This window comes from Gymnoscopelus braueri, assembly GCF_963280865.1.
Source record: "Gymnoscopelus braueri genome assembly, contig: SCAFFOLD_55, whole genome shotgun sequence".
NCBI lineage: Eukaryota > Metazoa > Chordata > Actinopteri > Myctophiformes > Myctophidae > Gymnoscopelus > Gymnoscopelus braueri.
The window spans coordinates 14,193-31,695 of NW_027660884.1; the positions used below are offsets into that span (position 1 = coordinate 14,193).

The 17,503-nt window shown below is 39.4% G+C and overlaps 1 protein-coding gene across 1 annotated transcript; it reads left to right on the top strand.

Annotated features, from left to right (window-relative positions):
* The first annotated feature begins 3,916 nt into the window (after positions 1-3,916).
* On the top strand, positions 3,917-17,284 carry LOC308081095 (uncharacterized protein). Its single transcript, XM_080457492.1, has 3 exons — positions 3,917-4,244; positions 6,327-6,413; positions 15,662-17,284. The coding sequence occupies exons 1-3, from the start codon at positions 3,956-3,958 to the stop codon at positions 17,110-17,112; spliced, it is 1,827 nt and encodes a 608-aa protein (XP_080313618.1). The 5' UTR covers positions 3,917-3,955; the 3' UTR covers positions 17,113-17,284.
* The last annotated feature ends 219 nt before the right edge of the window (positions 17,285-17,503 follow it).

Genomic DNA, 17,503 nt, shown 5'->3' on the forward strand with positions numbered 1-17,503 from the left:
ACACTGTCTCTCTGTATTCTATGATCCTATAGTTTACTGAGACACTACACTGTCTCTGTATTCTATGATCCTATAGTTTACTGAGACACTACACTGTCTCTATGTATTCTATGATCCTATAGTTTACTGAGACACTACACTGTCTCTGTATTCTATGATCCTATAGTTTACTGAGACACTACACTGTCTCTATGTATTCTATGATCCTATAGTTTACTGAGACACTACACTGTCTCTGTATTCTATGATCCTATAGTTTACTGATCCTTTAGTTTACTGAGACACTACACTGTCTATCTGTATTCTATGATCCTATAGTTTACTGAGACACTACACTGTCTATCTGTATTCTATGATCCTATAGTTTACTGAGACACTACACTGTCTCTGTATTCTATGATCCTATAGTTTACTGAGACACTACACTGTCTGTCTGTATTCTATGATCCTATAGTTTACTGAGACACTACACTGTCTCTGTATTCTATGATCCTATAGTTTACTGAGACACTACACTGTCTCTGTATTCTATGATCCTATAGTTTACTGAGACACTACACTGTCTCTCTGTATTCTATGATCCTATAGTTTACTGAGACACTACACTGTCTCTGTATTCTATGATCCTATAGTTTACTGAGACACTACACTGTCTCTGTATTCTATGATCCTATAGTTTACTGAGACACTACACTGTCTCTCTGTATTCTATGATCCTATAGTTTACTGAGACACTACACTGTCTCTGTATTCTATGATCCTATAGTTTACTGAGACACTACACTCTCTCTGTATTCTATGATCCTATAGTTTACTGAGACACTACACTGTCTCTGTATTCTATGATCCTATAGTTTACTGAGACACTACACTGTCTCTGTATTCTATGATCCTATAGTTTACTGAGACACTACACTGTCTCTGTATTCTATGATCCTATAGTTTACTGAGACACTACACTGTCTCTGTATTCTATGATCCTATAGTTTACTGAGACACTACACTGTCTCTCTGTATTCTATGATCCTATAGTTTACTGAGACACTACACTGTCTCTGTATTCTATGATCCTATAGTTTACTGAGACACTACACTGTCTCTGTATTCTATGATCCTATAGTTTACTGAGACACTGCACTGTCTCTGTATTCTATGATCCTATAGTTTACTGAGACACTACACTGTCTCTGTATTCTATGATCCTATAGTTTACTGAGACACTACACTGTCTCTGTATTCTATGATCCTATAGTTTACTGAGACACTACACTGTCTCTGTATTCTATGATCCTATAGTTTACTGAGACACTACACTGTCTCTGTATTCTATGATCCTATAGTTTACTGAGACACTACACTGTCTCTGTATTCTATGATCCTATAGTTTACTGAGACACTACACTGTCTCTGTATTCTATGATCCTATAGTTTACTGAGACACTACACTGTCTCTGTATTCTATGATCCTATAGTTTACTGAGACACTACACTGTCTCTGTATTCTATGATCCTATAGTTTACTGAGACACTACACTGTCTCTGTATTCTATGTATGTATTTACCTTGTTTATTGTTAGTTATACTATATTATATTGTTAATTGTTATTATATATATATATTCTATGTATGTGTTTATCTTGTTTACTGTAAGTAACTCTGGATTAAGAGCTTCTGATAAATGCCTAAATTGTAAATAGAAAATAGCCAAAGTATAAATAAGTGAATAATAAGTAGTAGACTAAGCTGAAGTGGTTAATGTAAATGTTTTTTATTAATAATATAAATCTACAAAGTAATTAGTAACTACAATTTTCAAATAATTGTAGTGGAGTAAAAAGTACAATGTTTGCCTCTTGAGGTGTAGTGGAGTAGAAGTAAAAGTATTGAGAAATTGTAAATACCTGCAAAAAATACTTTTTGCAGGTGAGGAAACTCAAGTTGTAAAGCATCCTGCTGCCCTCTGCTGGCTGTTTGTTTGAACTGCAGTGTGCATAGTCAGTGTTACTTTTGATAGTTTATTTATCATTCATCAGGCTTTTGAATAAAATCCACTTTAGTTTGAGTCTTTTGAATAACATTACATTATAGTTTTATCATACAGTATTTTAGTCATCTGAAATGTTAGAGTTTTTGTCTCGTTTTAGTAGATTTTTTACTAAATATGATATTTTAGTCACTAAAATGTATTTTGGCCGTGATGGCATTGTAACACCTGATTTATACATGCATACCGTAAAATAGCAGATCTACAAGCTCACAATGCGTCGTGCACAATCAATTTTATAAAGGTCTCAGTCGTTCATAAATAGTGATTATTTATAAGCTGGTCCAATCTGCCGCTAGAATTGCAGGAGAGAAAACGACAACATTTCCTAAAATTTAGCAGTGTAAAGTAACTAAGTACATTTACTCAAGTATTGTACTTAAGTACAATTTTGAGTATATTTTTTTACTTTACTGGAGTAGGCCTATCTCCAATGTTCAGTACTTTTACTTCTACTCCACTACATCTCAGAGGCAAATATTGTTTACATTGTTAAGTATAATAATCATTATGTTCATCTTTTATTCTAACTCGTAGAGACTAGTGAGAATAAACTAATTGATTGGCATCATGTGGGGAACAAAAACAAAGTGACACCAACCGGAACCAACCACCGGAACCAGTTGTTGTTGTTGTTTTTCTCCTTTTTTCTAAACCTGGTCACACGGCTCTGTTTAGAACGAACACCAGCCCTGAAACATGGAGCAACTTGTTCCTGGTTTTGTTACTTTCTCCATTTACAGCCCGTATATCTACATAAACGTGCACATTTCTAATATAAAGTGCTTTCCTCATGGTCAGAGATGTAACAAGTTGAAACGCATGGATCTAAGTACCCGTATCTTCAGTATTGTTCAATTAAAAGCATTTTAATCCGATTGGCAGCCATTTTCTCATAGAGTTACAATGTATCAGAGTGCAATACACCTCTTAACCGATAGGATCGCGTAATTGAAAGCAGATGGAGAACATTCTAAGAAAATGGCCACCGATTGTATTAAAAAGCTTTTTATTGAACAATACAGTAGATTCAGGTACTTAAACCCAGGCGTTTTAACTTGTAACATCCATGACCATGAGGTCAGTACTTTATATTGTAAATATGAATGTTTATATAGATATACGGGTTGTAAATGTAGAAAGTAACAAAACCAGGAACAAGTTCCTCCATGATGCTTGTGACAGAGGAGCGTCATGTGAACCATGTTCAACAAACACCAGACCTTCCTCCTGATAGAAATATTGTATATATATTATATATTATATATTATATATTATATATTATATATTATACTATATATTATATATATTATATATATTATATAATATTATATAATATATTATATATTATATATTATATATTATATATTATATATTATATATTATATATTATATATATTATATATTATATAATATATATAATATATATAATATAATTATATTATATATTATATATATTATATTATATATTATATAGTATATATTATATATATAATATTATATATTATATATTATATATTATATATTATATATTATATATTATATATTATATACTATATATTATATTATATATTATATATTATATATTATATATTATATATTATATATTATATAATAAATATGTATTGGTGTAAAGTCTGGTGACGTAGCTGAGCTCCAAGCTGCTGAATTCTCCTTCCCAACCATAGAGTTAATAATAGAGAGGGCACGCGGCGTAGCAATGCTCTGCTCCGCCACCAGGTGGCGACTGTCAATAACGGATCATTTATTGCTTATGCGTGAAAGACGTTGATGCGGAAGTTGACCCGGAAGTATTTCAGTGTAGTTTTTGTTTCCGTTGCGTGTTGTTGTGTTGCTGTGTGTGTAGTAGTTGTGTAGTAGTTGTGTAGTAGGTGTGTATCTGTGGTCCAGATGTGTCCTAAAGGAGGTCAAATGTGTCAAATGGAGTCTGTACGGCTGTCCATAAATGAACACATGACGTCAGTGGTGGGAGAGGACATATTGTGTGTTTTGGAAAAACAAAGTGACGCTTGTTGTGTGAAGCTTGTCAGAGTGTTTGTGTTGGAGCGCCTCAGTGCGGCTGCAGAGTGGATGTGCAACCTCTTCCAGAGAGAGATAGAGACCCTAGAAACTCTACTGGATCACCAGAGCAAACTACTGGACATGGCCTTTAATGTGGACACACAACTACACACTGCAGGTATGTCTGTTACATGTACACATGACACACAACTACACACTGCAGGTATGTCTGTTACATGTACACATGACACACAACTACACACTGCAGGTATGTCTGTTACATGTACACATGACACACAACTACACACTGCAGGTATGTCTGTTACATGTACACATGACACACAACTACACACTGCAGGTATGTCTGTTACATGTACACATGACACACAACTACACACTGCAGGTATGTCTGTTACATGTACACATGACACACAACTACACACTGCAGGTGTGTCTGTTACATGTACACATGACACACAACTACACACTGCAGGTGTGTCTGTTACATGTACACATGACACACAACTACACACTGCAGCTATGTCTGTTACATGTACACATGACACACAACTACACACTGCAGCTATGTCTGTTACATTTACACATGACACACAACTACACACTGCAGGTATGTCTGTTACATGTACACATGACACACAACTACACACTGCAGGTGTGTCTGTTACATGTACACATGACACACAACTACACACTGCAGGTATGTCTGTTACATGTACACATGACACACAACTACACACTGCAGGTATGTCTGTTACATGTACACATGACACACAACTACACACTGCAGGTATGTCTGTTACATGTACACATGACACACAACTACACACTGCAGGTATGTCTGTTACATGTACACATGACACACAACTACACACTGCAGGTATGTCTGTTACATGTACACATGACACACAACTACACACTGCAGGTGTGTCTGTTACATGTACACATGACACACAACTACACACTGCAGGTATGTCTGTTACATGTACACATGACACACAACTACACACTGCAGCATGTCCAATTATAGACATTATAACATTGCCCTATTATAGCGCCACCAGGAGGTCATTTTTTGCACAACAATTGTTTTATATTACTCCCAAAAATGTTGTCCAAACATCATGCTTATCCGTACATATTATCTCTATAGTCATGTGATCAAGACGGATCCGTCCGTTTTTTCACATTCCATCCTGATTGGCAAATTCCGAACTTTGCTGACCCACACTAACCTACCTGACCTGACCCACACTAACCTACCTGACCTGACCCACACTAACCTACCTGACCTGACCCACACTAACCTACCTGACCTGACCCACACTAACCTACCTGACCCACACTAACCTACCTGACCTGACCCACACTAACCTACCTGACCCACACTAACCTACCTGACCTGACCCACACTAACCTACCTGACCTGACCCACACTAACCTACCTGACCTGACCCACACTAACCTACCTGACCCACACTAACCTACCTGACCTGACCCACACTAACCTACCTGACCTGACCCACACTAACCTACCTGACCTGACCCACACTAACCTACCTGACCTGACCCACACTAACCTACCTGACCCACACTAACCTACCTGACCTGACCCACACTAACCTACCTGACCTGACCCACACTAACCTACCTGACCTGACCCACACTAACCTACCTGACCCACACTAACCTACCTGACCTGACCCACACTAACCTACCTGACCTGACCCACACTAACCTACCTGACCCACACTAACCTACCTGACCTGACCCACACTAACCTACCTGACCTGACCCACACTAACCTACCTGACCCACACTAACCTACCTGACCTGACCCACACTAACCTACCTGACCTGACCCACACTAACCTACCTGACCTGACCCACACTAACCTACCTGACCTGACCCACACTAACCTACCTGACCCACACTAACCTACCTGACCTGACCCACACTAACCTACCTGACCTGACCCACACTAACCTACCTGACCTGACCCACACTAACCTACCTGACCTGACCCACACTAACCTACCTGACCTGTCCCACACTAACCTACCTGACCTGACCCACACTAACCTACCTGACCTGACCCACACTAACCTACCTGACCTGACCCACACTAACCTACCTGACCTGACCCACACTAACCTACCTGACCTGGCGGAGACCTGTGCTCCGAGGAGCACTTAATCTAGTTAATGTATCTATTAAACACATTATTATTGTATTAAACAGGATCCAGTGCACCAGTGAAGATGATTGGTCCAGAAGCAGCCAGGAGTCTTTCTATTAAACAGGAACCTGAAGACCAGCTGGACACCAGTAAGTTTACTCATGATTATTATGATGTTCTATTGTAGATCTATCTAGAGCCCAACCAATGCCAGATGTTTGAGTCCGATGCCGGTTTTGGAGATGTTCAATAATAATAATAATAATAATCTTTATTTATAGAGCACCTTTCATGACATAAATGCAGAGCTCAAAGTGCTTTACAGAGTGAAAGACAGAACATTACATTTTAAAATGCTTTACAGAAAAAGCAACACAATTAAACAACAATGCAGAAAGAACAACATTGAAACACTTTAAACAATGACATAAAAATAAAGGCAGGGAGATAATAATAAAAATAGTAATGGCATCAAAATAAGGATGATTAGCCTACCATGTTTTGACTGATATATTGTCAGAGAATTCTAACATTTTCAAATCGATTTGAATATTTAAACTAGAAAAAGTGCTCCTCGGAGCACAGGTCTCCGCCAGGTCAGGTAGGTTATTGTGGGTCAGCAATGTTTGGAATTCGCCAATCAGGATGGAATATAAAAAATCGGACGGAACCATCTTGATCACTTGACTATAGAGATAATGTGTACTGATTTGCATGATGTTTGGACAAAATTTGTATGAGTAATATAAAAATCACACCCAGTGTGAAGTGGGCGGTGTGGTCACAGTGGTCATCACAGTGATGGAAGAAGTGATGGAAGAAAAGTAATATTGTGGACCAACCATTGTACACCCCTAACTTAAAAAAACCCATAAATGTGTTTTTTTTTTGTGCATAGTCCTATTTATAGGGCTATGCACATGTGTCATGTTTCACTAGCCAATCACAGTCCCGAATAGACTGTGATTGGCCAATCACGGTGCAGGGTTAGGGGGGTACAATGGTGGCCAATCACAGCGCAGGGTTGGGGGGGTGCAATGGGACCCCCTGTCCAAACCTCACATATAGGGGCGGTTTCACCGCCCAAAAAATAAATCGGCCTCCTGGTGGCGCTATAATAGGGCAATGTTAAAAGGGTGGCGTTTGTTCTTCAACGTAGTGCGAATGTGCGTGCAAAGTTCCACCGCAATCGGACGCTGCGTTCATGATTTGCGGCATTTTGTTGAAAACGGGCCACTCCTGCAAACTTTAGATGTCAATGTTAGCAAATCAGGATGGAATATGAAAAATCAAACAGATCCATCTTGATCACTTGACTATAGAGATCATGTGTACCGATTTGCGTGAAATTTGGATAAAATCTGAAGGCTTAATCTCAAAAAATGTGTTTTACATAAGTCGGCATCCTGGTGGCGCTATAAAAGGCTAATGTGAAAAATGCAGGGCAGATGTTTTTCCTTGGCCTCTAGGGAGTATGCGTGCAAAGTTTCACGCAGATCGGTGCAGTTATAGTTAAAAACGCAAATCGGCCTTTTATAGCGCCACCATGAGGCTGATTTGAACATTTTCAAGTGGCGTTTCTTCCTCGGCCTAGTAGGAATGTACGTGAGAAATTTCACGCAAATTGCATGCTGCATTCATGATTTGAGGCATTTAGTTCAAAACGGACCAATCCTGCAAACTTTGGAAGCCAACCTTAGCCAATCAGGATGGAATATGGAAAATCAGACAGATCCGTGTTGATCACATGACTATAGAGATACTGTGTACTGATTTGCGTGATGTTTGGATAAAATCTGTAGGAGTAATATCCAAAAATGGGTTTTGCACCAATTGGCCTCCTGGTAGCGCTATAACAGGGCCATGTAAAAAAATGGGGGCAGAGGTTCTGAATTGGCATCCAGGGAGTGTGTGTGCACAGTTTCGAAGCGACCGGGCCAACGGTGCCGGAGATTAGCTGTTCACAGACAGATGGACACACGGACGGACGGACACACGGACGGACGGACAGGGGGTAAAACATACTCTCTCGCCATGCCTTTCGGCCTGGCGGAGACAATGAAAAGCAAGCAGATAAATACAAATAAACATGGCCACATGCAACATTAAATCACATATACAGTATATAAATATTGTCGCTGTATCCATATTTAAATCTTTTGAAAATAGCAGATCTACAAGCTCACAACGTGTCGAGATACAACGTGTTGTAAGCTTGTAGAACGGCTATTTCCACTATTCTAAATTGTTTAAAATGCTAAAAAAATTAACTGTTTTGGACATAGAAGGTTTCCACCCGACAGTGATGATATACAGTATGTGTCAGTGTATCAGTCAGTTTGAACAGATTCCATTCCATTATGACTGTTACATTCACAGGCCTGGGTAGGCCACCCGGCCTGGCGGGGATCTGTGCTCCGTGCTTAGTGAGGCCTGGAAACACTCTGCTACACCAGTGGGTCTTTGATTGATTGCAATTTTTATTAGGCAAAAAGAATGTAAAACATCACAGTTACATTTATAATACTTTCGTCTAAAAGGTCCGTCCAAAAAAGTCCTTGCAGACTTGTTTCCGTTGAGGTCCTTGGTATTCATTTCATAGACATATATAGTAGCAACCAAACAGTTCAATAACAACATAAAAATATACAGAGAAAAAATAACACTGTACAAAAAAAGAAAAAAAAATCTAAACGCATGAAAAAAAAAATATATATACAAAAAAGGGGAGGGGGGGGGTCGTCTGTCTACCGGTTAACTGGTACTACCTCCTCTTATGGCCTCCAGAAAGATGAGTTTTTAGGGCTGTTTTAAATGAGCCCAGCGAACTGCATTTTTTGAGGGATGGGGTTAGACTATTCCCTACCTTGGTGGCTGTGCTGTTGTCGTATATTGGTCCATTGATCAGACAGGAAAAACACTATTCCATAACTATTCCCTAAGTGCAAGAATAAGAAGCATCCAGTTTGAAAGAGGGTTTGTCCATAGAAATGCTTTTATTTCCACAGACGTGACACCTGAGTTGCCAATCCACAGAGTGTACTTAAAGGGATATTTCACTTTCAAATAAAATAAACATTAAAAATAAATATTTTTAAAAAATGAAAAAAGTTATGGCAAAATCACGGCCCCCTCACACATCAGTAGGACACTCTAATGCGTGAGGGGGCCGTGATTTTTTCATTACTTTTTCTTTTATTTTTAATATATTTTTTAAATGTTTATTTTATTTGAAAGTGAAATATCCCTTTAAATCACAACAACATTGCACTTTATACAGACAGACATTTGAAATAGGACCTCCTCCTAGTTCTCCTTATTGACCACTCAAAAACAGGTTTCTAGGAACAAAAGACTTCTTGGGGTGGACCTTCTCAGTCAGCACAATGGATCACACAATCTGTCTTGGTTTTAACACATAACATTTATCTATCAAACTGCATTTTTACACAAGCTCATTTTATGAAATCATTGTTTAACATCTTATTAGCTTCAAAATAAGACCACACATATATGTATTCAACCTTGTATGAATGATTTAGACAAAAATAGATGATTTAAATAGCTTGACATTATTCCTTAGATTCAAGAAGAAAAGTTTACATGAAACTAACTGGTTTCTTCCACCAACCACATTTCACCAATGTTCATTCTTGTGTACTTACTACAAAATAAGCTTTTACTGTGAAATAGGAATAACACAGTATGAATTCAATCTGGCTTTACCAGAGGTCTGTGGGGATAGAGAGAGAGAGAGATAACAGATGTTTTCACTTTGGCCGCCATCCTTACATAAAGACAATAGTATTGAAATCAGCCTGCTAACTAACAAGAGACTTGTTTTGGTTCACACTTAAAGCTAGGAGCTTCTGCTCCAGGACAAAGACCAGGATCTTCAGGGTGTGACTGATCAACACGTCAATAGCAGATTCAAATTAAGGGTGTTTGTTACCCTGCTGTCTCATCCTCTTGACTCCAAAAGGTCAGAGCCTGACCTGCAAATTCCCACACTGTTATTAACCAATAATAAATGATATAGTCCTGGATATACCATACTGTAGAAGGAGAATTTGCCCATGTTTGTTTTATGGGTGGGTGGTACCAGATTGTCGTTTACGCTCCCTCTAGTTTCGTGGCTGTGGGTGTCACTAACTTTTTGTAGGTATTTATACAGATATGCGGGTATAGGGGGCATTTCGGGCAAATCTGCATTTACAATTTTGAAGACCAGTCACATTTTTTAGTTGTTTAACCCTGTCTTCCACCCTGAGCCAGCCTAGGCTGTGGGAGAGAGGTGGGTCATGGGCCCCAGACTGAGGAGTAGCCGAATCAGTTTGTTTTGGGAGGTTTGAAGCTTAGTCTGCAGTGACACTGAGGTGTTGGAGTACCAAGAGGAGCTAGCATAGTGGTCCAGGGACCCTCATGGGTCCTTGAGGGGGTTCCACATGGACCCTTACAGGTCTGTAACTCTGAGAGTGTACACATGGAACCAAATGGACCCTTACAGGTCTGTAACTCTGAGAGTGTACACATGGAACCAAATGGACCCGTACGGGTCCATTTGGTCCATTTGAAGGAATAACCCCTTGAGCAATGGGGGCGTGTTCTCTCCTCAAACATAAAGGCTTTCTTGCCTAAAGATTTAGAGGCTTTGTGGAGTGCCTCAAGTGTGTGTGTGTGTGTGTGTGTGTGTGTGTGTGTGTGTGTGTGTGTGTGTGTGTGTGTGTGTGTGTGTGTGTGTGTGTGTGTGTGTGTGTGTGTGTGTGTGTGTGTGTGTGTGTGTGTGTGTATTTTTTTTATTACACTTGGAATTGGTATCAGATCGGTACTCGGTATCGACTGATACGTATGTTATGGGAATCGGATTCAGTATCAAGAAGGATAGAAAATGTTATCGGTACATCTCTAATCCAATTTATTTATTTATAGAGCACATTTAAAACAACAGAGTTCAAACAAAGTGCTGTACACTCTAACTAAAAAACTTAAAAAAAAAAAATACCTAGAGTAAAACAATACACAAACAATATAATAAATATAATACAAGATAAATATATAATAAACAGGGTACACACAGTGTTCAACACAGACACATTGTCTAAAGCAGCGCTACTCAACCCGCGGCCCGATAAAAATATACATTTCCGTTCAAATATGTTGTTGCTTATTTTTTTTTCAAAAACAAACAGACAGACATACATACAGGTGCGTCAATTGTTACAGGTATAATGCATAGTTTTCTATGCATTTCAGTTTTTTGGGGGGGTTTGACCCCCAATTTTTTTCGGCCGCGCGCCCAGGATAGGTGTCCGTTAATTCAATCTCTGGGAGTTGGCAACCCTAACCTTGCCATACCTTAGCTTTTGCTGAACTGATGCCACTGGACATACACACAAAATAAACAGGTACACTTTCAATATGATGTCAAAAAGTACATTTTCTTATAACAATAACAATGTGTAGTGTGTGTTACAAAATCCAAAATAGGACCGTAATTTTTAGCTGGCGGCCCCTTGGACTTTTGGTATTTTGCTGAGTGGCCCCTGAGCCATCTTAAGTTGAGCAGCCCTGGTCTAAAGGAAACACAGTGTTCAACACAGACACATTGTCTAAAGGAAACACAGTATTCAACACAGACACATTGTCTAAAGGAAACACAGTGTTCAACACAGACACATTGTCTAAAGGAAACGCAGTATTCAACACAGACACATTGTCTAAAGGAAACACAGTGTTCAACACAGACACATTGCCTAAAGGAAACACAGTGTTCAACACAGACACATTGTCTAAAGGAAACACAGTGTTCAACACAGACACATTGTCTAAAGGAAACACAGTATTCAACACAGACACATTGTCTAAAGGAAACACAGTGTTCAACACAGACACATTGTCTAAAGGAAACACAGTGTTCAACACAGACACATTGCCTAAAGGAAACACAGTGTTCAACACAGACACATTGTCTAAAGGAAACACAGTGTTCAACACAGACACATTGTCTAAAGGAAACAGTGTTCAACACAGACACATTGTCTAAAGGAAACACAGTGTTCAACACAGACACATTGTCTAAAGGAAACACAGTGTTCAACACAGACACATTGCCTAAAGGAAACACAGTGTTCAACACAGACACATTGCCTAAAGGAAACACAGTGTTCAACACAGACACATTGTCTAAAGGAAACACAGTGTTCAACACAGACACATTGTCTAAAGGAAACACAGTGTTCAACACAGACACATTGCCTAAAGGAAACACAGTATTCAACACAGACACATTGCCTAAAGGAAACACAGTATTCAACACAGACACATTGTCTAAAGGAAACACAGTATTCAACACAGACACATTGTCTAAAGGAAACACAGTGTTCAACACAGACACATTGCCTAAAGGAAACACAGTATTCAACACAGACACATTGCCTAAAGGAAACACAGTATTCAACACAGACACATTGTCTAAAGGAAACACAGTGTTCAACACAGACACATTGCCTAAAGGAAACACAGTATTCAACACAGACACATTGCCTAAAGGAAACACAGTGTTCAACACAGACACATTGCCTAAAGGAAACACAGTGTTCAACACAGACACATTGCCTAAAGGAAACACAGTATTCAACACAGACACATTGTCTAAAGGAAACACAGTATTCAACACAGACACATTGTCTAAAGGAAACACAGTGTTCAACACAGCCACATTGTCTAAAGGAAACACAGTATTCAACACAGACACATTGTCTAAAGGAAACACAGTATTCAACACAGACACATTGTCTAAAGGAAACACAGTGTTCAACACAGACACATTGCCTAAAGGAAACACAGTATTCAACACAGACACATTGCCTAAAGGAAACACAGTGTTCAACACAGACACATTGCCTAAAGGAAACACAGTGTTCAACACAGACACATTGCCTAAAGGAAACACAGTATTCAACACAGACACATTGTCTAAAGGAAACACAGTATTCAACACAGACACATTGCCTAAAGGAAACACAGTATTCAACACAGACACATTGTCTAAAGGAAACACAGTATTCAACACAGACACATTGTCTAAAGGAAACACAGTATTCAACACAGACACATTGTCTAAAGGAAACACAGTATTCAACACAGACACATTGCCTAAAGGAAACACAGTATTCAACACAGACACATTGCCTAAAGGAAACACAGTATTCAACACAGACACATTGTCTAAAGGAAACACAGTGTTCAACACAGCCACATTGTCTAAAGGAAACACAGTGTTCAACACAGACACATTGTCTAAAGGAAACACAGTGTTCAACACAGACACATTGTCTAAAGGAAACACAGTGTTCAACACAGACACATTGTCTAAAGGAAACACAGTGTTCAACACAGACACATTGTCTAAAGGAAACACAGTGTTCAACACAGACACATTGTCTAAAGGAAACACAGTGTTCAACACAGACACATTGCCTAAAGGAAACACAGTGTTCAACACAGACACATTGCCTAAAGGAAACACAGTGTTCAACACAGACACATTGCCTAAAGGAAACACAGTGTTCAACACAGCCACATTGTCTAAAGGAAACACAGTATTCAACACAGACACATTGTCTAAAGGAAACACAGTGTTCAACACAGACACATTGCCTAAAGGAAACACAGTGTTCAACACAGACACATTGCCTAAAGGAAACACAGTGTTCAACACAGACACATTGCCTAAAGGAAACACAGTGTTCAACACAGCCACATTGTCTAAAGGAAACACAGTGTTCAACACAGACACATTGTCTAAAGGAAACGCAGTGTTCAACACAGACACATTGTCTAAAGGAAACACAGTGTTCAACACAGACACATTGTCTAAAGGAAACACAGTGTTCAACACAGACACATTGTCTAAAGGAAACACAGTGTTCAACACAGACACATTGTCTAAAGGAAACACAGTATTCAACACAGACACATTGTCTAAAGGAAACACAGTGTTCAACACAGACACATTGCCTAAAGGAAACACAGTGTTCAACACGGACACATTGCCTAAAGGAAACACAGTATTCAACACAGACACATTGTCTAAAGGAAACACAGTATTCAACACAGACACATTGTCTAAAGGAAACACAGTGTTCAACACAGACACATTGTCTAAAGGAAACACAGTGTTCAACACAGACACATTGTCTAAAGGAAACACAGTGTTCAACACAGACACATTGTCTAAAGGAAACACAGTATTCAACACAGACACATTGTCTAAAGGAAACTGCAACTCTCTGAATCATGGAAAGCCAAGAAGTACGAGTGAGTTTTCAAACGTGATTTAAACACAGAGGCAGGGTTTGACATTAACATAATTAAACTCACACGGGCAGCAGGAGTGACTCAGAGCCTCTGCCTGATGACCAAAAGCCAAGGGGGAATTCCCCTTTAGGCTAGTGGTTAAGATGTTGGCTTTCCACGCGGGAGACCGGGGTTCGATTCCTGGCGTTGCGTGCGCAGAGTGATGGTTGCTGGTTGACGGTGTGCACGGCAACAAAACAACAGCAGCAGTAACATCAATAACAATGACAACAACAACAACCATAACAATGACAACAACAACAACAACAACAACAACGTGTCTGTGTGGAGGGTTTCAGTCGGAGCAGAGAAGTTGAATTGTCTGGAAACCAGCGGTGAAAACAAGGAAGACATATTTAATTACTTCACATGTTCTCTCTCTGCTATTCATTCATTCTTAATGTGTCCAAAACACCTGAAACACCTAAAATAATTCCTGTCCTTTAAATACAAGTGAACAAAGTTTAACTCCTGAACGTCTTGATGGTAGAATGCTCTATTCCCCCCCCACCCCCCTCCTCCTTTCTCTGTAAATATACCTTATGATTCTACTGAGCTTTATTCTTTATGTCTTGTATCGAAGAGCTTTTTAATACGTTTCATTGGTTCAATGTTAATACAACCCACACACAGACATAAAGGATGTTCAAGCACTGATTTATTTAAAAAAAAAAAAGAACATTGAGAACAACAGACCAAAATGTAAACAAGCCTGGGGCTTTTTGTGTTTATCCTTTTAGCATAACATTTGACTGTACTGCCTCTACTGTTATCTATTGTGTTAATAAAGTGTTCAATCAATCCTGACCATCCAATACAACGAGCAGTAGTGTGGAAGTTTAGACTAGTTTAGAGTGGTTGCAGAAAAGAACAGATCTACAAGCCAACAACAAGTTGCTTCTTGTGTTCTTTTTAGGAAGCGACACTGTCCATACTGTGGTGTTAAAGTTATCCTGTACTAGTTAAATACAACAACTACAACACATTTAGATACAGTTCATATATTTAATGGTTCTCTCTCGTTTTAACTTTTTTCTAGACTTCCTGCACCTCCCTGTCTGTAAAGAGGAGGGTTCCCCTGAAGAGGAGAGTCTGGTCCAGGAGGAACCACAACCTCCACACATTAAAGAGCCAAAGATGGAGCTACTTCAAAGACCAGAGGAGGCTGACGGGTCATCAATGACAATGACATCACTAGCAGTGAAAAGCAAGGATAATGATGTAAACAGAGACACAGAGCCTGCAGCCAGCACCTCAACTCAACACATGAAAACAGCAGCTGATGTAGAGGACTGTAGAACATCACAAGAGCAGCTTCTCTCTTCAAACTGTTCTGAATCTGACACTGAAGACAGTGATGAGTGGGAGGAGAGCAGGGAAGACCAGTCATCTGTAAACACACTGACATCACACCAGACACAACAAGGACAAACACCGTCTTTGAGCAACAAGCTGTCCCAGGACATGGAATCGTCAAAAGAGACCAACTCCATGAGGAGTCGTAGTTTGAAGCTCTGCACTTGTGATGTTTGTGGCAAAAGCTTTAATCGAACTGACAATCTGAAAACGCACATGAGGATCCACACTGGCGAGAAACCCTTCAGTTGTACAGTTTGTAGCAAAAGCTTCACTCTCAAACAAAACCTCAAGACACATATGGGAATTCACAGAAATGAGAAGCAATTTCATTGTGCGATTTGTTTCAAAAGCTTCACTCGAAATGCACACCTGAAAAAGCACAAGAGGGAAAAACACACAGGTGAGAACCTGTTACGTTGCACACAGCCAACGCCTTTAGCCAGCACCTCAACTCAACACATGAAAACAGCAACTGATGTAGAGGACTGTGGAACATCACAACCAACCAGAGATGAGCAGCTCCTCCCTTTACACAATTCTGAAGCCGACACTATGGACAGTGAACATCAGTCAACATTACACACAATGCAATCACTCAAGACACAAAATGTAGAAGGACAAAGATTAAGTTGTACAGTTTGTGGCAAAAGCTTTAATCGAACGGACAATCTGAAAATACATATGAGGATTCACTCAGGCGACAAACCCTTTAGTTGTGCAGTTTGTAGCAAAAGCTTTACTCTCAATCAAAATCTGAAAACACACATGAGGATTCACACAAATGAAAAACCCTTTAGTTGCACAATTTGTGACAAGGGCTTTGCTCAAAAGATTAAGCTGAAAACACACATGAGCACTCATTCAGGGGAAAGACCATTTTGTTGTACAGTTTGTAGTAAAACCTTCAATCGAACTGAAAATCTGAAAACACACATGATGACTCACACAGGGGAGAAACCCTTTAGTTGTACAGTTTGTGGTCAAAGCTTTCGTCACCGGGGTACTCTGACCAATCACACGAGGACTCATACAGGGAACAAACCCTTTAGTTGCACAGTCTGTGGCCAACGCTTTAGTCGAATTGCAAATGTGAAAATACATGAGGATTCACACAAGCAAGAAAACCTTTAATTATGCAGTTTGTGGCACAGGCATTGGTTGGTTGGAAAATGTTAAACATGTGGATTCATACTGGAGATACATCTGTAACAAATGTTGTTCTGATGATAAGTCATGTAACGAATGAATATAAACATGGTCAAATAAATCACTGCAATACAAGTATTTACTTCTCATTTGCTGTTGACTGGAAGCAATGTGCTGCTAGTTTTCTGTGAATTTGAGCAGATGTACATTGTGTGTGGCCAAAATGACCAAACCAGCTCAGTGGCCTTGTGGTTAGAGTGTCCGCCCTGAGATTGGGATGTCGAGGTTCGATCCCCCGGCAGAGTCATACCAAATACTATAGACATAGAACCCAATGCCTCCTTGCTTGGCACTCAGCACCAAGGGTTGGATTGGG